The sequence below is a fragment of the Hemiscyllium ocellatum genome, chromosome 3 (genome assembly GCF_020745735.1).
Source record: "Hemiscyllium ocellatum isolate sHemOce1 chromosome 3, sHemOce1.pat.X.cur, whole genome shotgun sequence".
Classification (NCBI taxonomy): Eukaryota; Metazoa; Chordata; class Chondrichthyes; order Orectolobiformes; family Hemiscylliidae; genus Hemiscyllium; species Hemiscyllium ocellatum.
The window spans coordinates 79,633,222-79,655,337 of record NC_083403.1 but is presented as its reverse complement, the minus strand read 5'-3'; the positions used below and the strand labels follow the sequence as shown (position 1 = coordinate 79,655,337).

General features: G+C 40.4%; 1 protein-coding gene across 1 annotated transcript in view; it reads right to left on the bottom strand.

Moving 5' to 3' along the window:
• The window catches only part of moxd1 (monooxygenase, DBH-like 1), a 91,554-nt gene extending 90,901 nt beyond the window's left edge, over positions 1-653 (bottom strand). Inside the window, exon 1 of the mRNA XM_060821228.1 lies at positions 79-653. Coding sequence (XP_060677211.1) covers positions 79-369 — 291 coding nt within the window. The 5' untranslated portion in view covers positions 370-653. The remainder of the gene's footprint in view (positions 1-78) is intronic.
• Positions 654-22,116: the final 21,463 nt, after the last annotated feature.

Below are 22,116 nucleotides of genomic sequence, written 5' to 3'. Positions count from 1 at the left end.
CTTTATGTTAATCTGGTAACCTGTGGATTCGGTCAGGGCAAGGTGTCCAGATGGATGGTTACCTGGATGCTTTCTTACCTTCAGATAGGGGCGCCCATTCGCAACTCCTCCAATGACCATGTCCGACTGAGCCATTGATCCGGTTGGAGAAAGTCCGAGTCCAACATAGCCCCTGGTTTCAACTTCCACCTCGAAGGTGATGACCGTGTTCTCAAGCTTCCACCTTAAATGGTATTTGCCGTTCTCGTCCAGCACGGCGTGGTGACTGAAAGTTTCCCTTCTCCAGGTACCAGCGGCTGAAGCCGGACTCTTCTTCAACAGCAACAGCCTGAGCACCCAACACCAGGACAGCAGAGAGCCCAGCCGCATTCTCCCTTCGCTTCTTTCAACTGACAAAGATAATAAACCCTCTTCTCGTGCTTCTCCCCCGATAAAATGCTTTCGCGCCGTTCAATATTTCTTTAAATACCAACAGTTGCATCGACAGATGTGAAACTCTCGTCTGCACACTGGAAGCTCTTAGACGGATTGATCAGTTTGTCGAAACAGGGAGAGAGCGAGTCCACTGGCTGGCCGTGCGTGACCGGAATTCGACAGCATTCTCATGGAAGAAAGTGAATCTGAGTGGAGGCAAAGCCCAACCCAGTGAATCACTTGTCACATCCAGCACGATAGACTCGGGCATGCTCACACTGCAGACAGGGGGCATGACTAACATGGCAGTTAAATATCCTCCCAACTGAGGGAGCAAGACTAGCAGTTGCCTCAATGTCTTTGGAAGGAGAAAGAGTGGCAGTGAAAGGAAAATCTCACCCCCACTGAGCAGGTACGATTTGGAATTATACAACTATCCTGCCAGGGAAGACCTTAGGGTAAAGCAAGCAGGTACAGAGATACTCTCCGTTTAAGGTAAAGAACTGCCCGTGAGGCAAATACCTCTGTGCAATCAAAACTAGCATTTAATAAAAGATCATTGCAATGAAGGGGATGTGAGTGGGAGTTAAATACCCACCCACCGTTAGAGGCTATGTGACTACCAGTTACAGTTACCTTCTCATAGAAAAGTGTACAAACAACAATCGCACAGAAGATGGTTAAATGCTTAAGATTAACTAGGTGCAACCAAGCTGGCAGGAAATATAATCGTTTATAATTTTTGGCCATCAGACCAATCCAAACCAGGGTCTGATGTTACATGAGCTGAAATCAGTGTATCATATATTTATCTAAATCCTTAAAATTTCAAAATAATTGTAGATTAATTACTCTGAATGTTTTCTACCTTAAAGATGTCAATGGTATTGATCATGAAAGTAGTCCAAAGTAGTTAAAAATCTTATTAATAATTTATGTCTTTATTAAAAAAAAAATCCTTAGTGCTTGATATTCACTCCTTTGAACAGCTTTCCCCTCTGGTGACACTGAGCCTATTACTTGCTCCTCATTTTATTCAGAACTTCCATTGACATTTGGAAAAGCTGACATCTCTGTGCATACAAACAATAACTTCTCTATGCACCAACAGCTGCTGTAAGTATAAATGATCAATTCACTCAATAAAGCCCAATGTCTCCTTTCTCAGGGCTAACACTTCACCAGAACAGCTACCGCCAGTAACGCTTACTAGTCTAGAACACTGAATGGAATTGTAAAGTCATTGGTATTTACTGAATATCGAAATCCATTGAAGGAAGTTAGGGGTGAAAGAGCAAGTTATATTTTAGGGTCTTCTCTGCCTCCCTTACTCTGAATATATGACTTCTGTATTTTTATTTTTTTTCTTGTTAAGTCTTTGCTTCTCATGATCTCGGGAACTACTTAAAAGAGTATTAATGTAATTAATAAGGATTCTTAATTTATGATATAGCATTAGAGCAACTGCAGCAATTATTCATCAGAATGATACAAAGGCTGAAAGACTTAAATTAAGTGAAAAGGTTTTACAGACTTGGAGTATGTTTCCTTCAGCATAGCAGATTTAAGGGCTGACTTTTTTTCTTGCCTCTCTGAAGTGAAGATAACTATACTCATCAACTGTGGTGTTTGGTAGGGTTCCAGTTGGTACAAAGGTGTCCAAGGTCAATATGTATCAAGAAGATTTGGCCAGAAGTATATTAGAATACCACATGCATTTAACCTTCACACTTTAAATGAATTACCAGCTCAGAATGCCCTCTGCTTGTTTGTGAAAGGAGTCTGCATTAGTTTTTGAAAATAAAATTGCAGGAAATCACAGTGGGTCAGGCAGCATCCGTGGAGAGTAAAAAAGCTAACGGGTTGAGTCTGAATGACTCTTCACCGGTCTCTACATGGATGCTGTTTGATCCGCTGTGATTGCCAGCAATTTTTGTTCTCATTACAGATTCCAGCATCTGCAGTAATTTGCTCCTGCACTTGCTTTTTCTCTTGCAGTAGCTTCAGCATTCCTGGATGTGTTTGTCCTCGATATGAAGGCAATATCAAAACTCCTAATTTGAAGTCTTGAGAGAGCCCTTGTAGTATGTCCTATGACCATCATGAGAGTGCATCCTGGCTCAAACTCTCAAACATTCACTTTTGCGAGTAAGCATCAGCCATCCTGGTTGCATGGCCAGTTGTGATTGTCTCAATATGCTGTGGATACTTGCCATTCCCAGCTCAGGTGAGCACTGCAGTCTCTGATGTTTTGTTCTGTCATATGACCTGCAGAAGCATTGCAAGGCAGCTGAAGCAAGAGGGGGAGAGCTTCTTGGTATGCTGATGATACAACACCCACATTTCAAATGCATAGAGCAGAGTGGACAGGATTATTGCTCCAGAGACTTTGTTTGTTAGGCAGACTTGTTCTTCTTTATTCCAGATTCATTTCTGAATATTCGATTCACATTTTTTGACAATTCTTGCTTGCCTGCAATTCATCTACATAGACAGCGTGAAAGTGCGGGCTGCCGAGATAAGTGAAATTATCTACTGCTGATAAATTCTGATCATGGACTGAAATCATGAGCTCAAGATAGGCTCTTCAGTAAAACTGGTACTTACTTAGTTTTTTTCGTGCTGATCATAAATCCAAAGTTGTCAAATGCTTTGGAGAACAAGTCCATCCTACAAAGAATGACCAATTCTGAACTATCAATGCATGTTTCGTCACTGGCAAGTAGCAAACTGTGTTACATCAATAAATGTGTAGAGTTTCATTCTTGGGATGATTTAATTTAAGTACTTACAATGACTGTAAATAGAAACTATTTCTTCCTGTGAGAGAGGCCAGAATAAAAAGAAACAAAATTAAAATTAGGTTTGGACTATTCATGGGTGATGCCAGAAAGTGATAGGGTTAATAAAAAGAGTTGTGAAAATCTGGAAACCTGCTTCACCCAAAAAAAACTGTTAAGACAAGGTCAAACATTTCAAAAACAGGCATTGATAAATACAATTGTATGATGTATTAAGTGTTACAACTCCATCCACCTGTTTCGGTTTAAAGTTGTCAATCATAATCTGAATGATGGAATAGACTTGAAGCTGAAGAGTCATATCCTGTTTCAAAATATAGATTCAGCAGATTGTCACAAAGGTAACTAGTTTGACATGAATTGTTGGAGGAACTGTAACAAGTTGCAAAGAAAAGTTCAAGTTTGAGCATAATTGGAAAGTATTTTCTTATGAAGCCCGGTTTTTCAACATAACTTGTTATTTCTCTGAAGTGAATAGAATTGAAACATTGATGCAGAATTGAGCACATGCAATTAGAAGGCACTTAAGCAAAGTTTCCACTTAACTGGAGAATAGATCTTTCGGCATGCATATGGTTTTAATTTTGCCAACAGAACTTCACTGGGATGTGCCCAATAAAACTAGGACAAATGCAACTACAAGTACTCTCAAAGGAGGACATCACTAATATATAATAACAGATTCACCAAAACTATAAAGGTAGCTATGTAATATTTAGTGATACAAAAACAGAAATTGCTGGAAAATAAAATCTCAGCAGATCTTGCAGCAGGTATGTGGTGACCACAAGCAAAATTCAGGTATAGGCTGACAAGTGGAACATTACATTCAAACCACACAAGTTTTCATGATAGTTTCCAGTAGTATGTGTCCAGTTCAAAAAGGATGCATTTTTGGTCCTAGGAGGTGGGCCAAGTGGATCAATTGTCTGTGGGAGAACATTTTAGGTGACAGTGATTATTGTATTGCAAGGTTCAAGATGATGGTGGAGAATGACATGCAACAAATGAGAGTTAAAAAGAACAATTGATGGAGAGCCAGCTTTAATAGGGCAAGAACTGAGCTGGGCAGGATTGACTGCAACAAAAGGTTAACAGGAAAAACAATCCCTGAACAACAGGCTACCTTCGAAGAGCAGATGATTTGGGAATATTCAAGGTGTGTTCCCTCAAACATGAGAGATTTTTAAAAATCCAAAATTCCCTGGATGACAAAGATGGGAGAAATGAACATTAGAGAGAAAGTGTGCTTTTGACTGATGTAAGCAAAAGATAAAATTGACAATTAGAGAAATTCTGAACTTTTAGAGGTGAAAAAGGAAACAAAAACAAAGATAATCTGAGAGAAGACTAGCAGCTAACACAAAGTTGAATCCCAAAGTCTTCCATAAACATATAAAAAAGTAAGAGTGCTAATGGTGGTGCAGGATCGATGAGAGGCCGAAAAGTGGGGCAGGGCATTGCTGAGATGTTAAATTAATTCTCCACTATCAACATTTGGTGGTTACCATTGACTAGAAGCTGTACTGGACTAGCCATATAAATACTGTGGATAAAAGAGCATGTCAGAAGCAATTCTGCAATCAGTAACTCGTCTGCATCTACAAGGCACAATTCAAAGTGTGATAGAATACTCCCTACTCGTTTAGATGAGTGCAACTCTATCAGTACCCAAGAAACTCAACACCATCTAAGACAAAGTAATTAGATTACTTAGTGTGGAAACAGGCCCTTCGGCCCAACAAGTCCACTGCGACTCTTTAAAGAGCAACCCACCCAGACCCATTCCCCTACACCAAACACTAGGGGCAATTTAGCATGGCCAATTCACCTAACCTGCACATTTTTTGGACTGTGGGAAGAAACTGGAGAACCCGGAGGAAACCCATGCAGATACAGGGAGAATCTGCAAACTCCACACAGACAGTCGCCTGAGGTGGGAATTGAACCCGGGTCTCTGGCGCTGTGAGGCAGCAATGTCAACCACTGTGCCACCGTGCCACCCCATATATGATAAACATCCCATTCATCACCTTCAACATTTACTGACTCTACAATGGCAGCATTATGTATCACATTCACAAAAGATGCAACATAATAACTCACCAAACCTTCTTTGACAACACCTTCAAAACCTGCGGTCTCTGTCACCGAGGAGGATAGGGGTTGCAGATACATTGTAACATTACCATATGCAAGTTCCTCTCCAAGCAAAACATCAACCTGACTACAAACAAGATCACTGTCCTTCATTTTTGTGAGTGAAAATCCTGCAACCCACTTCTGAATAGGATTGTGAGTATACTGCACTACGTTGATTGCAACAGTTCAAGAAAGCAACACAAAAACACCTTTTGGGGGGCAAAAGTGCCAGTCTCATCAGTAACATTCATCCCAAGCATGAAGCCAAGAGAGCTGTCAACTGAACCTTGCCCAACACCTTACAATTACACAGAAGTTGGAGGTTTGAGGTTATCATACAACAGCTGATGTGACAAACATTTCACCCCGCACATGGGATCTTAACTCACTGTAACTAACAATAAAAACCTAACTAATCAACCTCCTTATTTATTTAATATATTTCAAATTGTCATATCATAGTTAATAAAACATCTCTTTAAGCTCTTATGGAGATCACAAAATTTTTATAGATCATAGAATCCCTACAGTACAGAAACAGGCCATTCGGCCCAATAAGTCCACACCGACCCATTGAAGAGTAACTCAGCCAGATTCATTCCCCTACCCTATTAATCTACACTTCTGACTACTGCACCTAATCCATACATGCCTAAACACTATGGGCAATTTAGCATGGCCAGTTCACCTAACCTGCCATCTTTGGATTGTGGAAGGAAACCGGCGCACCTGGAGAAAACCCATGCAGACACGGTGAGAATGTGCAAATTCCACACAGACAGTCACCCGAGGCTGGAATCAAATCCATGTTCCTGGCACTGTGAGGCAGCAGTGCTAACCAATGAGCCACCGTGCTACCTCTTGATGTTAATGTAGCCAATAGACCTTAACTAGAAGGGGAAAAAAAATGAGGTTCTAATATACCTACATTTCATTTAGTGGAGAAGTTTTATTTCATAAATAGTGAATTACATTTCCCTTTTGATTATCGGTTTAACTATGCTGACCCTTTCTGGAAAGAAGAAGTGGAGAACTAACTACATTTGTCCAGCTTGCTGAGAGTGCGGATCTAACATTTACTGAGGTTGTGTAGATGGCACATTGGACTTATCAGTCATTTCAGAATACATTGAACACAGTGAAAGCAGATTGTCCTTGATCCTGAGGGATGCTTAAGAAAAAGGTGTTGACTGGAAACAATGTCTTCACTCAGACTTATAATTTGTATGAGCAATATAGAACGCTTCTACCATCTTCATTGTGGCAGCTGACCTGCCCTGGGCAAAGTGCTGGAATGTTTTTGTCCCATTGTTATCACAGACGAGTATGCACACATACATGTAGCCCTTTTTTTCACCTCTCATCCAATCTGAATGAACAGCTGCAACAATTGTTGTTATTGGGTTTTTTTGATTTGTTTCCAGACAATAACAATCTGTATCTATGAACATCTGGACAACAGTGATCATACATTTGATTAATACATTACTGCTGTTAATTTAACACAGATGTCAGATTCAAGAGGCTAAATTTGCAAGGCTGAGAAAGAATCCGAAGAAGGTTGATGTGGGGCCACTTCTGGATATAGAGTCATATAATGCAGAAAAGGCCCTTTGACCCATCCAGTCTGCACCAACATAACCACCACTAAAAATGTACTAATCCCAATTTCCTGCACTTGTCCCGTTTCCTTAGTGTTATCATAGAATCCCTACAATGCGGAAACAGGCCATACCAACCCTCCTAAGAGTAACCCACCTAGACCGCTTCCCCTACTCTATTAATCTACATTTACTTCTGACTACTGCACCTAACCCACACATTCCTGATAGTACGGGCAATTTAACATGGCCAATTTACCTAACCTGCACATCTTTGGCTTGTGGGGGGAAACTGGAGCACCTGGAGGAAACCCACATAGACACAGGCAGAATGTGCAAAGTCCACACAGACAGTTGCCCGAGGTTGGAGTCGAACCCAGGTCCCTGAGGTTGTGAGGCAGCCACTGAGCCACCATGCTACCCACAGATTTTATGATATTTGAACTATTTATCCAAATACTTTTTAAAGGTTGTAAGGTTTCCAGCCTCCACTATCTTCCCAGGCAGTACATTCCAGAATTCCACCACCCATTGAGTGAATATTTTCCAAATCCCCTCAATTTCCTGTCCCTTACCCTAAACTAATGCCTTCTAGTGATTAACCCCTCAACCAAGGGGAACAGCTGCTCCCTATTCACCGTGTCCGTGCTGCTCATAATCTTATACACCTCAACCATGTACACCCTCAACTTTCTCTGCTCTGAAGAAAACAGTCCAAGCCTATCTAGTCTCTCCTTATAGCTCTACTTTCCATCTTAGGCAACATCCTAGTGAGCATCCTCTGTACCCCCTCTAGTGTTATCCAATCCTTCCTGTAATGACATGACAAGAACTGCACACAGTACACTAGCTGTGGTCTGACCAAAGCAAGTGTCCCATATGCCTTCTTAACTACCTTATTCACATACTCTGTTGACTTAGGGATCTGTGAATAATTACCCCAAGATCCCTCTGTTCCTCTAATTACTCCCTCATCTTGTTTATTTTTCCAAAATGCATCACCTGGCCTTTATCAGGGTTAAATACCATCTGCCACTGGTCTGCCCAATTGACCAACCCATCTATGTCTTCCTGTAATCTACAACCGTCTTCTTCACTACTAACCACTCCTACCGATCTAGGTGTCGTCTGCAAATTTGCTGAACTTGACCCCTCTTTCGCCACCATTTTCAATTATCTGTATAACAAACAATAAGGGTCCCAGTACTGATCCTTACCATATACCACAAGACACCAGCCTCCAATATACTTAAACAGCCTTCTTTCACTATCCTTTGTGTCCTATTACCAGTTTCTGATCCATCTTGCCCAGTTTCCTCAATTCCATGTGCTTTAATCTTCTCAAGCATATAGGACCTTGTCAAAAGCTTTGCAAAATCTATATAAATTACAGTAACTGAACTTCCCTTATCCACACATTTGATTGCAGTTTCAAAAAGTTCTAACAAACTTTTTAGGCATAACCTCCCTCAGACAATTCTATTTTGACTATCTCTAAATAACCCATGCCTTTCCAAGTGAGTATTAATTTGCTGCTTCAGAATTTTCTCCAATAGTTGCCCAATCACCTGCAACTGACGTGAGACTCACCAGTCTGTTATTTCCCGGTTTATCTCTACCAGACCTCTTAAAAAGTCAGTGAAACCACATTAGTTACCCTCCAATCCTCTGGCACTTCCTCCATGACCAGAGAGGAATTAAAAATTTGTGTCAGAGTCCCTGTAATTTCCTGCCTCATCTCCCACAGCAGCCTGGGATGCAATTCATCTGAGCCAGAGGATTTGTTTGTTTTTAAGCCCAACAGAGCCTTTCATTTCCTATGTCAAACTGTGCAAGTTCCTCATAGTCCCTTTTCCTGAATTCCATACTTACATTCTCCTTTTCCACAGTGACGACTGAAGAGAAATAGTCATTCAACACCCTCCCAATATCCTGCAGCTTCACATATAGGTTGTCCACTTGGTCCCTAATGAGCCCTATTCTTTCCTTGGTTAGCCTCTTCCCCTAAATGTGTTTATAAAATATCTTAGGATTCTTGCTAATCCTATTTTCAAGTTCTTTCTCATGCCCACCTTTTGCTCTTCTACATGCTTTCTTAAGTTTCCTCTTGCACTTCCTATATTCCTCTAGGGGCCACAGATGAATTGTTCCCTTTGGACTTTCTAATTTGCCCTACATTTCTTCTTTATCCAGTCCTGAATTGGCCTAGTGGGCGGCACGGTGGCACAGTGGTTAGCACTGCTGCCTCACAGCGCCTGAGAACCGGGTTCAATCCCCGACTGTGTGGAGTTTGCACGTTCTCCCCATGTCTGCGTGGGTTCCTCTGGGTGCTCAGGTTTCCTCCCACAGTCCAAAGATGTGCGGGTCAGGTGAGTTGGCCATGCTAAATTGCCCGTAGTGTTAGGTAAGGGGTAAATGTAGGGGTATGGGTGGGTTGCGCTTCGGCAGGTCGGTGTGGACTTGTTGGGACGAAGGGCCTGTTTCCACACTGTAGGTAATCTAATCTAATCTAATCTAGACTTTCATGGTTCTTTGAACATATTGCTCGTAGCCTTCTCTCTAAAGTGTACGTGTTGGACCTGTGCTCTCCCCAGCTTCTTTTTGAATGCGTCCCATTGCTCCACTGTAAGCCTACTTGCAAGGAGCTGGTCCCAATCTACATTGGCCATATCCCACTTTATTTTAATAAATTTTGCCTGCCCTCAATCCAAAGCTGTCTTTTTCAGGCCATCCTTTTCCTTGTCCAGAACAAATTTGAACTATATCATGTTATGGTAATTATTGTCTAAATGTTCCCCCAGTGCCATATCAAACACTGGCCCAACTTCTTTCCCCAGAATCAAATTCAGCACTGTGCCATCCCCTGTTGGACTTTCTACATATTTGTAAAAAATACCACTAGATACATTCGAGAAATCTGCTGCCTCTAAACCGTAAAACTATGACTATCCCAGTTTATGTTGGGAAAGTTAAAATGCCCTAATATAATTGCCTGATTATTACTCTTACACACCTCTGTAAGCTGTCAACATATTTGCTTCTCTATTTCCCGCTGAGGTTTTGGGGTTTATAACACACACCCAACAAAATAACCCCCCCTTAACATTCCTAAGTTATGGATAATATATGAACAGGTAGACCAGGTTTGTCATTCAGATTAAAATGACACTTAACAGTAATGCTAGAGAAGAAAGTGAGGTCTGCAGATGCTGGAGATCAGAGCTGAAAATGTGTTGCTGGTTAAAGTGCAGCAGGTCAGGCAGCATCCAAGGAACAGGAAATTCGACGTTTCGGGCATAAGCCCTTCATCAGGAATGAGGAAAGTGTGTCCAGCAGGCTAAGATAAAAGGTAGGGAGGAGGGACTTGGGGGAGGGCCGATGGAGATGTGATAGGTGGAAGGAGGTCAAGGTGAGGGTGATAGGCCGGAGTGGAGTGGGGGCGGAGAGGTCAGGAAGAAGATTGCAGGTTAGGAGGGCGGTGCTGAGTTCGAGGGAATCGACTGAGACAAGGTGGGGAGAGGGGAAATGAGGAAACTGGAAAAATCTGAGTTCATCCCTTGTGGTTAGAGCGCCTCATCTTCCGCCTGGGAACTCTCCAACCACAAGGGATGAACTCAGATTTTTCCAGTTTCCTCATTTCCCCTCTCCCCACTTTGTCTCAGTCGATTCCCTTGAACTCAGCACCGCCCTCCTAACCTGCAATCTTCTTCCTGACCTCTCCGCCCCCACTCCACTCCGGCCTATCACCCTCACCTTGACCTCCTTCCACCTATCACATCTCCATCGGCCCTCCCCCAAGTCCCTCCTCCCTACCTTTTATCTTAGCCTGCTGGACACACTTTCCTCATTCCTGATGAAGGGCTTATGTCCGAAACGTCGAATTTCCTGTTCCTTGGATGCTGCCTGACCTGCTGTGCTTTAACCAGCAACACATTTTCAGTAATGCTAGAGAAACTTACATTGAGAGATTTTGATAGATGGTAAAGCCAATATCTCTCAAAAACAGAGAAAATAGAGAAATATATAATCGTGTAATAAAATTTACAACTAGAATAGCCAAAATAGCAACATACTGATCAACCCCCCAGCATTCATGTCTAGACCATTAATGTACACTACAAGCAGCAAGGGATCCAACACTGAACCCTGAAGATTGTAGATTACAAGAAGATATAAATGGGTTGGTCAGATGGATAGACCAATAGCAGATGGTATTTAATCCTGATAAGTGGGAGATGATGCACTTGAGAAGAAGAAGCAAGATGAAGGAGTATTAAATGAATGGTAGGACACTGTAGCTCAGGGGAACAGAGGGATTAGGGGCAATTATTCATAGATCCCTTAAGTTGGCAGAGCTTGTGAACGGGACAGCTAAGGCGGCATAGAGGAACTTGGTTTCATCAGTCGTGGTATAGAGGATAAGAGCAAGGAGGCAGGGTTGGAGTTGTACAGAGTGTTGGTCGGGCTGCTACTAGAGCTGTGTGTGCAGTTCTGCCTATGTCACTATGGGAAGGATGTGATAGCATGAGAGGGGATGCAACGGAGGTTCAACTGAATGTTACCTGGGATGGGGAAGTTGAGTTATAAGGAGACACTAGATAGGCTTGGACTGTTTTCTTTAGAGCAGAGCAGATTGAGAGGGACATGTTTGAGTGTATGAGCTTTGAGGGGTATCAACAGGGTGAATATAGAGCAACTGCTCCCCTTGGTTGAGGGGTCAATCATGAGAGGGCACAGTTTTAGAATAAGGGGTAGGAGAATCTTAGAATCCCTACAGTGTGGAAGCAGGCCATTTGGCCCATTAAATCTACACAGACTCTCTGAACAGCATCCCACCCAGACCAACCCCCCCCACCCCCCCCCCCCCCCCCCCCCCCCCCCCCCCACCAACCCCCACCCCATCCAATCCTGGCGCAGCATTTGTGAATGAAATCAAAGAAAGGCTTCATTCAGTAAGTTTCAATTTTTTTTAACTGTATCAGTGATGTTTGCTGTGATGCCATTGACACTGAACTTTTCTGCATCTGAGACATTTATTTGTGCAGTCTAATACTACATGATCAGTTCATGTTCCTGTTCGTCATTTCATTTTTCATATTTTAACTAATAAGATTGATAACTTGATATTTACTGAATATAGTTTAAATTTTCCTTTCAAATCACCGCAAACATTTTTTAAAATACTATTTTTATTATTATATGGCTATATTAACAATTTTTATTCCATTTCTTTTCTTTTTCAATCAGGACTGTTTCAGCCTATACCTGAAGAATTATCTTACCCTTGTTCTCTAGTAAAGAATTTGGAAAATTGTTTACTCACAGTTAGAAGTTTTAATTATGTGTTTTGGGCTAATTTTAACTTTTTTTGTCAATTCCCTTGAATTTGAAAGCAAATTAAGAAAGTATTTTTAGACTTAGGCTCAAAATAACATTACTTGTTTTACACTTTTAGACTGAATGCTTGGTAATCCAAATGTATGTCAGGTGCTGATCTTATAGTTAAAAGTAGTTTTCAAAATTTAGTTACTGTCTTCTTGTATTCATATCCATGTACTCACATGAGACTTCCAGTCTAGATTGTAATGTAACAGTTGTCTGATCTATCCTTTCAGTGTCTAGGGTGTTCTAATTCTGCTCACATGGTAATATTTTATACCCAGTAATGAGCAACTCTGTGACACCATCGCAATGTACCTCCAGGGTCCTGATGACCTTACACAACACTCTAGATGTTCTCATCTTAGTTCAAGAAGGCAGCTGTGAGAAAGTTGCTGCTTTAAAGAAAAAGCATGCCCTGTCCAACCCTACAGTCACCTCATCAAAAAATTCCAATGGGTTAGTTAAGTATGATGTTCTCTTAGAGTCAATGCCGGCTCTCCCTCGTTAACCACATTTCTCCATGAAACCAATCATTTTGTCACGCATTATTATTTCTATAAATTTCTCAACTTCCAAAGTCGAACTGACTGCTGTGTATTTGCTGAATTTATCCTTGCATCATTTTTTTTTTAAACAAAGGAGTAATGTTTGCAGTTCTCCAGATTTGTGGCACCATCTTGGAGGCTAAGGAAGATGGAAAATTTATCGTCAGTGCTTCACAATTTCCATTCTCACTTCTTTCAGTATCCCTGGGTGTATCTCATCAAATTCTGACACCTTGTCAAGATCTGATTGAAAAAAAATCTCCTATTCAGTTTTAAACTCTTTCAGCAACTAAATTTTATTTCTTTCCATCTTGGCTTGGGTAGCATCTTCTTCTTTGGTAAAGGGAGAATAAAGTATCCATTTATTACTTCAGCCATGCCCTCTGCCTCCATTTGTAAATCCTTTTTTCTCAAATCATCCCAATCCACATTTCACTATTTATATAATTTTGGGATTCCATTTTATGTTAATTACATCTCCACTGTAAAAACACTAGGCATATGCTAGTTACTTTAATCAATCCCATAGAGTTGTATAATCACCCAGCATGGAAACAAACCCATTGGTCCAACTTTTCTATACCAATCAGGTTTCCTAAACTAAACTAAACTAAACTAGTCTCATTTGCCTGTGTTTGTCCCATAACCCTCTGAACCTTTCCTTTTCATGTACCTGTCCAAATATATTACAAATGATACACTGTACCTGCATCTACCACTTTCTCTCGCAATCGATTTTCTTCTACCATGTTAGGTCACACATCAGAGTTGATGGGACTTGAATCTGGGTCTCCTGGCTCAGATGTTGGAACATTACTACTTCAGAAAACCAGTTTGACGTCTACAGGACAACAATTTACTAAATGAAAAGATGAAAGAGTTTGTGAAAATTGGTAAGTTAGGCTAATTGGAGATTTCCAATCAATTCATTGTAAACTAAGAAAAGTCAAGTGGTTTAGAGTTAGCACTGGTAAATGTTATACATGACTATATTGTATCTTAGCGTGACAAAGAAGCTACAAGAGCTAATACTCATGTGGTTTCGGCATTTGTAAAAGAACAAAGAAAGTGTACATGAAATAGAAAGTATAGTATAATGATAAATGTAATCATGTAGCAAGAATAACCTCACCAAGATCCGCGTGGGTAACATTAAAAGTCAGTTCAATTAAGTAATGAAACAACAAAAGCCAAAAGTATTTCGAAGATTGTTCAACAAATTGTTTGAAAAACATTAAGACCTTTCGGTGTAGGACAGTAAATACAGTGCAAACTTGTAGAATAAGTACATTTCATAGATAAATGAACTCAGGTTAAATAAGCATCACCTTAAATTAATGAATAAATTAAAATATGGGATAAGAAGGAAGAAAGCCTACTGCAAATTACACACCAAGGAAAAGAAATGTCAGAGGGCTAAGTACAAAGCTATACATACACATATATGAATGATCTAAAGCTAATCCATAAACTCATTAAAATTAGCCAATTTGTATTAATTGGCCCTAAATCACTCCATATTTTAATGCTATCATACTTTATTCAGAGACAGGGGCCTTATTATAAGCATATAATAAAGCAATTTAACCTCCTAAAGAGTAAATCCTGCTCATCCAATTGGTATGCCACTCAGCCGACAGCAAAAATCAGAAGAAACCACAACCTGCTTGTGAAATGACAGATTCTGGATGACCTCAATGAAGCATCTCATGGATCACGTAGGTAGGTACTCACGATTCACTTTTAGCAACCTGTCTCATTCTGCATTGCACTAAATCTTCAACTATACTATCTTCCAAATTACCTTTTTACCACTGAAACTTGAATATCTGTGTATTTCAATTTTCCAAACTTTTCCTTAAACTAATTTTGCCTTCAGACCTAACCAAGGAAATCTCTCTGTTTTATCGCATAACTCAGATCCTAGTTTCTTCTGAACCTTGACATTTTTATCATTCCCAACAATTTTATTGAAATTTAATCAAAACATTATCCAGTAAAGCAATTAGCCCAGCTTGATCATAAAGATTACATCTCAGTTTACATTGAAAAAATAAGAAAGTCCAATATTTTGACATTGTTGCAGAATTTGGCTGATAATGATGCATATATCCACACAGACAGGCCCAAGATGTGGCTAAGAAGAAAAGTTGGCTAGTGACAAAATAAAGCTTAACAAAAAATTAACCTGCTAAATACAGTTTAGAGATCTAAAACATGAACCAGAAATTGTAAATATAACCATCAGGTGCTTAAAGAGTCAAATGCTAAAGTGCGAATAGGATATGCTGGCTTTTTAAGGAAATGGATATAAATGTAGGTTGTTGTTGTTGTTGTTTAATAACTGTCTTTTCGTTGTTGAGTGTGAGCCAAGAAATACACCAAATGCAATTGTAGTTGAACTTGGAACAGTTGCAAGAAGCCTATGCAACAATAATTGTTTGATGTAGGAGCAGAGACCATAATCCAATAAATGAGTTCAAAAGCAACCACCTTGGAAGAAGCCCAGCTATTGCAGACCACACATTCTTCGCCTATGAGTTATGGCAGCTCAGGCAGCTTCACAACTCTCAGTAGACTGGTCATCAAAGCATTTAGATAAAGAAACAGATGGGCTACTCAAAGCATAGAAAGTTCCTTCAAATCAATCATCTTGAGATATTCACATAAACAACATGTAAATTTCCTGACAATTCTTTGTCAATTATTCTTACTCTAGTCAATGCTTCAACTCAATACTTCAACTTCAGGAGATAGTCAAGTTATGGGGAGAGAGTATGTGACTGAGACTAATTGGAATGCTCTTGCGAAAGAACCAGGAAAGACATGAACTGAATGGACTCAATGCATGCTGCATCTTTATGACTCTAATTGTAATGATGAATGATCATGGTGAGAAAGATTCAGTGAGTTTGAAACAGATGTGGAACAAAATTTATTTGCAGTTTGTTTCTTCATTTTTTTAAAATGCCTTTGTTTGTATACATGATTTGGAGATGCCAGTGCTGGACTGGGGTGTACAAAGTTAAAAGTCACGCAACTGCCAGGTTATAGTCCAACAGGTTTAATTGGAAGCAGTAGCTTTTGGAGCGCTGCACCTGCTGAAGGAGCAGCGCTCTGAAAGCTAGTGCTTCCAATTAAACCTGTTGGACTATAACCTGGCGTTGTATAATTTTTAACTTTGTTTGTATAAGCTGCACCAACAAGAGACTCAAAATAAATTAAAAAGACTTAACAAATATAGTTGTGAACTTATTTTAAAAGATAATAGGACATACAATCTGCTAACTTTAAAGTGGTAATCACCAAGATAGTTGCCAACATTGTCTAAAGTTACTATTGTGGCAATTTGCTCTTGTGAGAAAAATACATAAGTACAAAGGAAACAAAGTTCAGAAGGGATAAAGTGTTCTTTCACAAACAGTTGAAACGAGCTGTTGCGGGCATTATGGAATAATGTCCTGCTCTGATGTAATATGAAATTATTCACCATGGCTTACATTGGGACAAGCAGCTTTTCATCATGTTTACGCATCTAGATGTTTTAGCAGTTGTTATGGGATTGGTGGGTATCTAATATAGTCCCACTATTTATATAATGTTACTCTCACCACCTTTATGGAATTCTCTGATCTTCTATATTTGATACTCATACATGTGGCTGCAGATCCACAGCAATAACACTTAGCTGCCTTCTGAAATGGCAGAGCAAGCCATTCAGTTGAAACAATGGGCAATAAATACTGTTTTCCCTGGAGCGTCGGAAGCTGAGGGGTGACCTTATAGAGGTTTACAAAATTATGAGGGGCATGGATAGGATAAATAGACAAAGTCTTTTCCACTGGGTCAGGGAGTCCAGAACTAGAGGGCATAGTTTAGGGTGAGGGGGGAAAGATACAAAAGAGACCTAAGAGGCAACTTTTTCACACAGAGGGTGGTACATGTATGGAATGAGCTGCCAGAGAATGTGGTGGAGGCTGGTACAATTGCAACATTTAAGAGGCATTTGGATGGGTATATGAATAGGAAGGACTTGGAGGGATATGGGCTGGGTGCTGGCAGGTGGGACTAGATTGGGTTAGGATATCTGGTCAGCATGGACAGGTTGGACCGAAGGATCTGTTTCCATGCTGTACATCTCTATGAATCTATGACTCTACACTGTATCCCCTTAACCAATTAGACTCTGCCACAATTGTCTTTTGGATTGCTGCAGGCCATCATGTTGTGCCGTGATCATCTTTCTTCACTTTTTGTCACCTGACAGGCCATAGTCACACAACGTTGACTCAAGCATGCAACCCAGACCTGTTGGGACAGGACTTCTGTCCCCGTGTTCGTTTGGAGGAGAGAGACACCGGATCTGATTAAAAGTATAAACAGGTTTAATGAGAGAGAATCGTACACAGTACAGTGAGGTGTCTAGCTCACTGGAGAAGGCGCGTTCTGACTATATTTTTAATTTGTCTATCCTTTTGTTCTCTCACATTCCAGAGTTACATCCTTATTTGGTAAAATGCAGAATTTTAGTATGTCATTGGTTCTCACCTGATAACATTCTATTACCTCAGTTTGAGCTACGTGCATTTAGACACGGCTCCAATGTCCTGTTATCTCTCACCCTGCCTGGGGCCTCTTCAGGCTATGCCATCAGCTTTTCAGTCTGTTCTTAGTGTAACATAATGGCTTACTGTTGTCTAGTGAAGCTAACAAGTTCCAGACTTGCTAATACTACCTTACGTGAGCACTACCTAACAATAAAGTTTCTTACACTACCTAACCTTAATAATGGATCCCAACAGACCTTACCCTTATGCAACATCCCAACATGTATTACTTTGTAGTTATCTAGTCATACTTACCATATCAGTTGCCATTAATTTGGTTCCCTAGTCAGTTGTCTTCATGTGAACTTGCCTTTATGCGACTCCAGACACACAGCAATATAACTGACTCTTAGCCATCTGTATCTTGCACTACTATAATATTTTCGTGATCTCTTGCCTCAATCCAGATTGAGGATGTGTGGGCCAGCACTCACAGCTGAAAGGTACAAAGCAATAATTATAACATTTTGGATTTTGTTGCTAAGTATATTTTTTTATCCCACAATCTTGCATGGTCTTCCAAAAGTACTATGAGCTGTAAGACTCAGTCAGTCATCAGTCATCCAGAGAAATATTTGCTTGTGTCTTGGATAGGTGAACCTATCCACTGAACAAATATGCCCTCTAAAGTTAATATTGGTTAGCATGTAAGAATGTACGGTACAACTTATATCTTTAGATAAGTGAGAAAATTCCTGTGACTGTCAAGCACATACCTACTATTCTCATGATAATGGATGGGTCTCAGCACTCCTGCAAAATATTTATTTTTCCACTTTAGGAAAGTTTAGCAACTAATCTGGTCAATATCCTCCTGCTTAGTTTGTCTTATCAAGTCCAGCAATGAAAGCTGTGAACACTAGGTAAGCTTAATGGTTGAAAATGTGTTGCTGGAAAAGCGCAGCAGGTCAGGCAACATCCAAGGAACAGGAGATTCGACGTTTCGGGCATAAGCCTGACCTGCTGCGCTTTTCCAGCAACACATTTTCAGCTCTGATCTCCAGCATCTGCAGACCTCACTTTCCCCTCGTAAGCTTAGTGGTCTCAATATAAAATAAAGCAATGAAAATGACATTGTCACTTCATTTATGAATACAAGACCTCTCTGGAGAAGATACTCTATTAAATTGATGCAAGTTAATAAGTTTCTTTTCATTTAAAACTGTTATTTTGCGTATCTGTGTATCCTAATATTTTATATGCAAACCTAATCTTTCTTTGAGGATAAGTTGAGGTGCTACCTTCAACAAATTCCAATTGCTTGCTGAGGTTCTGCCACTTGGAACAGCTATTTTTGATTCTGAAGACCTTGGCTCACACATTTTCCACCCTCCTCTTACATTTATTTTCATAGTTAAATTAAAATATCCTTTCCTTTGTTATTTTTGGCAACAAAAAAGTCGAACACCATCAGTTTCCATTCATATGTTCCAAACCAGTTATATCTAGAAACCACGGTCAGTGATCACACTCAGTAATTCAGAATATTTAGTGAGTGGCTTACCCTCAAGGATACTATTTGATGAGTTTTTACAGGAGGCTGTACAGATCATGGAACTTTTTTTGTTTCCTGCATGCAATCTGGGCACTCATTTACAGAAAGGAAATCATAACCATGGGTATTGGGACAGTGAATATTCATATGAGGAACGAGAGTACACCATCCTCTCTATCTAGTGCCCCCTACAGGAATGTATAAATGTGTGTATTACAGGTCAGTGCAGAATAAGGCTGTTGATCAAAGCTTGTATAAATGGAAAATGTCTCTCTGTATCATCGTACATGAAAAATAGTCATTTTAATTGAGGTGCAAACAGTGTTTGTGGAAACTTTTGATAACATGAGTCACGTCCTATAAGATAAGGAGAAAAAATGACATTGGATAACAGTGCAATCTGTGGTAGACATTTCAATGAGTATATCTGGCAGGAATCAGCGTACATTAGCCTTAATTTAATGTTCTTTTGAAAAGAAGCTACATTCTAAATATCACTATTGTTTAGATGCTCATAAAATTCATATCACCGACTTGAAAAGTAAAGGAATCATATGCATTACCACCAACCACTGAACAGCATTGGTTGCTTGTGTTGGTGATACCTCCCTCCCGGATGAATTGAACAACTTTTATGCACGGTTTGAGGCACAAAATGACGTGGCAGCAAGGAAGTCCATGCCCCCTCCCAATGACCAGGTGCTGTGTCTTACCACATGAGGAAAGCCCTCTACAGAGTCAACCCACGTAAGGCTGCCAGACCAGATAATATCCCTGGCAGAGTGCTCAGAGGATGCTCTGATGTACTGGCTCACAAACACCTTTAATATCTTCCTGAGTTGTGCCATAGTTCCAATGTGTTTCAAGGCCGCTACCATCATCCCTGTGCTGATGAAGTCTTCAGTGTCCTGGATGAAGACGACTATCCCATTGCACTTAAACCCATCATCATGAAGTGTTTCGAGAGGCTTGTGATGAGGCATATGAAGACCTTGCTGTCCGTCTCACTGGACACCCTGCAGTTAGTGTATCGACCGAACCGCTTAATAGATGATGCCATTTCCACCACCCTCCATCTGGCCCTCACCCACATGGAGAAGAAAGACAACTGCATCAGATTACTGTTCATAAGCTTCAGTTCTGCATTTAACACTATCATTTCTCAGCACTTTATTGGAAAATTGAGACTAAATTTCTCCCTGTGTAACTGAATCCTGGACTTTCTGACTGGAGACCTCAGTCAGTCCGGATCAGGAACAGCATCTCCATCACCATCACACTGAGCATGGGCGGCCCCAGGGCTGTGTGCTCAGTCCACTGCCATACACACAATGGCGCAGCAATGCACAGCTCTAATCATATCATCAAGTTCGCTGATGATGAACAAGATGAAATAGATGGTTGTTGACTTCAGGAGGACATGGAGTGACCACTCTCTGTTGTCTCCCCAGTGGAGATCATGAAGAGCACCAAATTTCTTGGTGAACGCCTGACAGAGAATCTCACCTGGTCCCTCAACACCAGCTCCATAGCCAAGAAAGCCTAGCAGCATCTCTACTTGCTGCACAACCTGAGGAAAGCCCACCTCCCAGCCCCCCATCCTCACCATATTCTACACAGGGTTCATTGAGAGTACTCTGAGCTGATTCATCACTGCCTGATTCAGGGATTGCACCATCTCAGATTGTAAGACCCTACAATGGGTAGTGAGGACAGCTGAGAAGATCATTGGGGTCTCTCTTCTCTCTATTACAGACATTTATTTCACACACTGCATCTGCAAAGCTAACAGCACTGTGGAAGACCCCACATACCCCTTGCTCAAACCCTTTGCCCGCCTGCCATCTGGCAGAAGATACCAGAGCATATGTCTCTCACGACCAGACTGTGCAATAGTTTCTTCCCCCAAGCCATCAGACTTCTTCCCATCTGAAATCCTTCCTCTTGCTGCGAGAAAAATGTCTATTATTCACTATTTTTCTGTTACACTGTAACTTACATGTTTTGCACTTCTTATGCAATTCATGCTGTGTGTGGTTGTATAGTTTGTGCTGTCCATGTAGCACCCTCAGTACTGGAAGAACACTGTATCATTTTTATTGTATCAGTTGTATATTGTAGAAATTAAATATAAAAGCTACTCTATGTGTAATTTATTTGAATTCCCAAGATTTGTCCAATCCTATTTGAACCAATCATACTGTACAATTTAAATTGAAATCAAATAAATTTGATTTGCATCAACATAAATTATGCATGGTGTGGAGATGCCGGTATTAGACTGGGGTAGACAATTTTATTTTAAAAATCACACAATACCAGTTTATAGTCCAACAGGTTTATTTGGAAGTACTAGCATTTGGAGCACTGCTCCTTTATCAGATAACTGTGGAGCAGGATTGTAAGACTGCTTCACAGCTACCTGATGAAGGAGCAGCACTGTGAAAGCTAGTACTTTCAAATAAACCTGTTGGATTTACAACCTGGTGTTGTGTGAGTTACAAATTAAGCAATAAAGTCACTGTTCTTTTATCAGAGAGAAACAACTGGTGATGGTTTAACCTGAGGGTTACCACACTTCAACCAAGGGGAGAGGTCGGGAAGGAGAGTCCTTCATTGTAACCCCAGTTGGATAGGAATCAAACCCATGCTGTTGATGTTACTCTCCACTGCAGGCCAGCCATCCAGCCAACTGAGTTAACCTACCTCTTTATTCAGTAAGATTCTAGAGTATATATATAATATGTAGGTAATTAAGACTGTTCCTAGGTCAGCTAACTGAGTAGCCACTGTGAACTAAACTCAAGATCCTTTATATCTCAGTAATATAGTTCTTTCATTGTTTTATCACTTGGGATTTGCAGTGGTGGTGTGTGACTGTAATAAGTAGCAATTTAAAAAGTACTACAATGGTTTGCATTTTTGTAGATTTTTAATACATCATCTCCTATGAAGATATGCATGTCTTTTTTCATATCTCCTCCAGAAAGTGAGATTCTGGAAAATGAGGCCTATTTCTTAAGTGCCTTCAATCGGACATCTCACTGACTAAGGAAGTAAGTATTTAAAGATAACAATTTCAAAGCCAAGAGTAATGTTGTGACTTACTGGATAGATGTGATGCTTGCA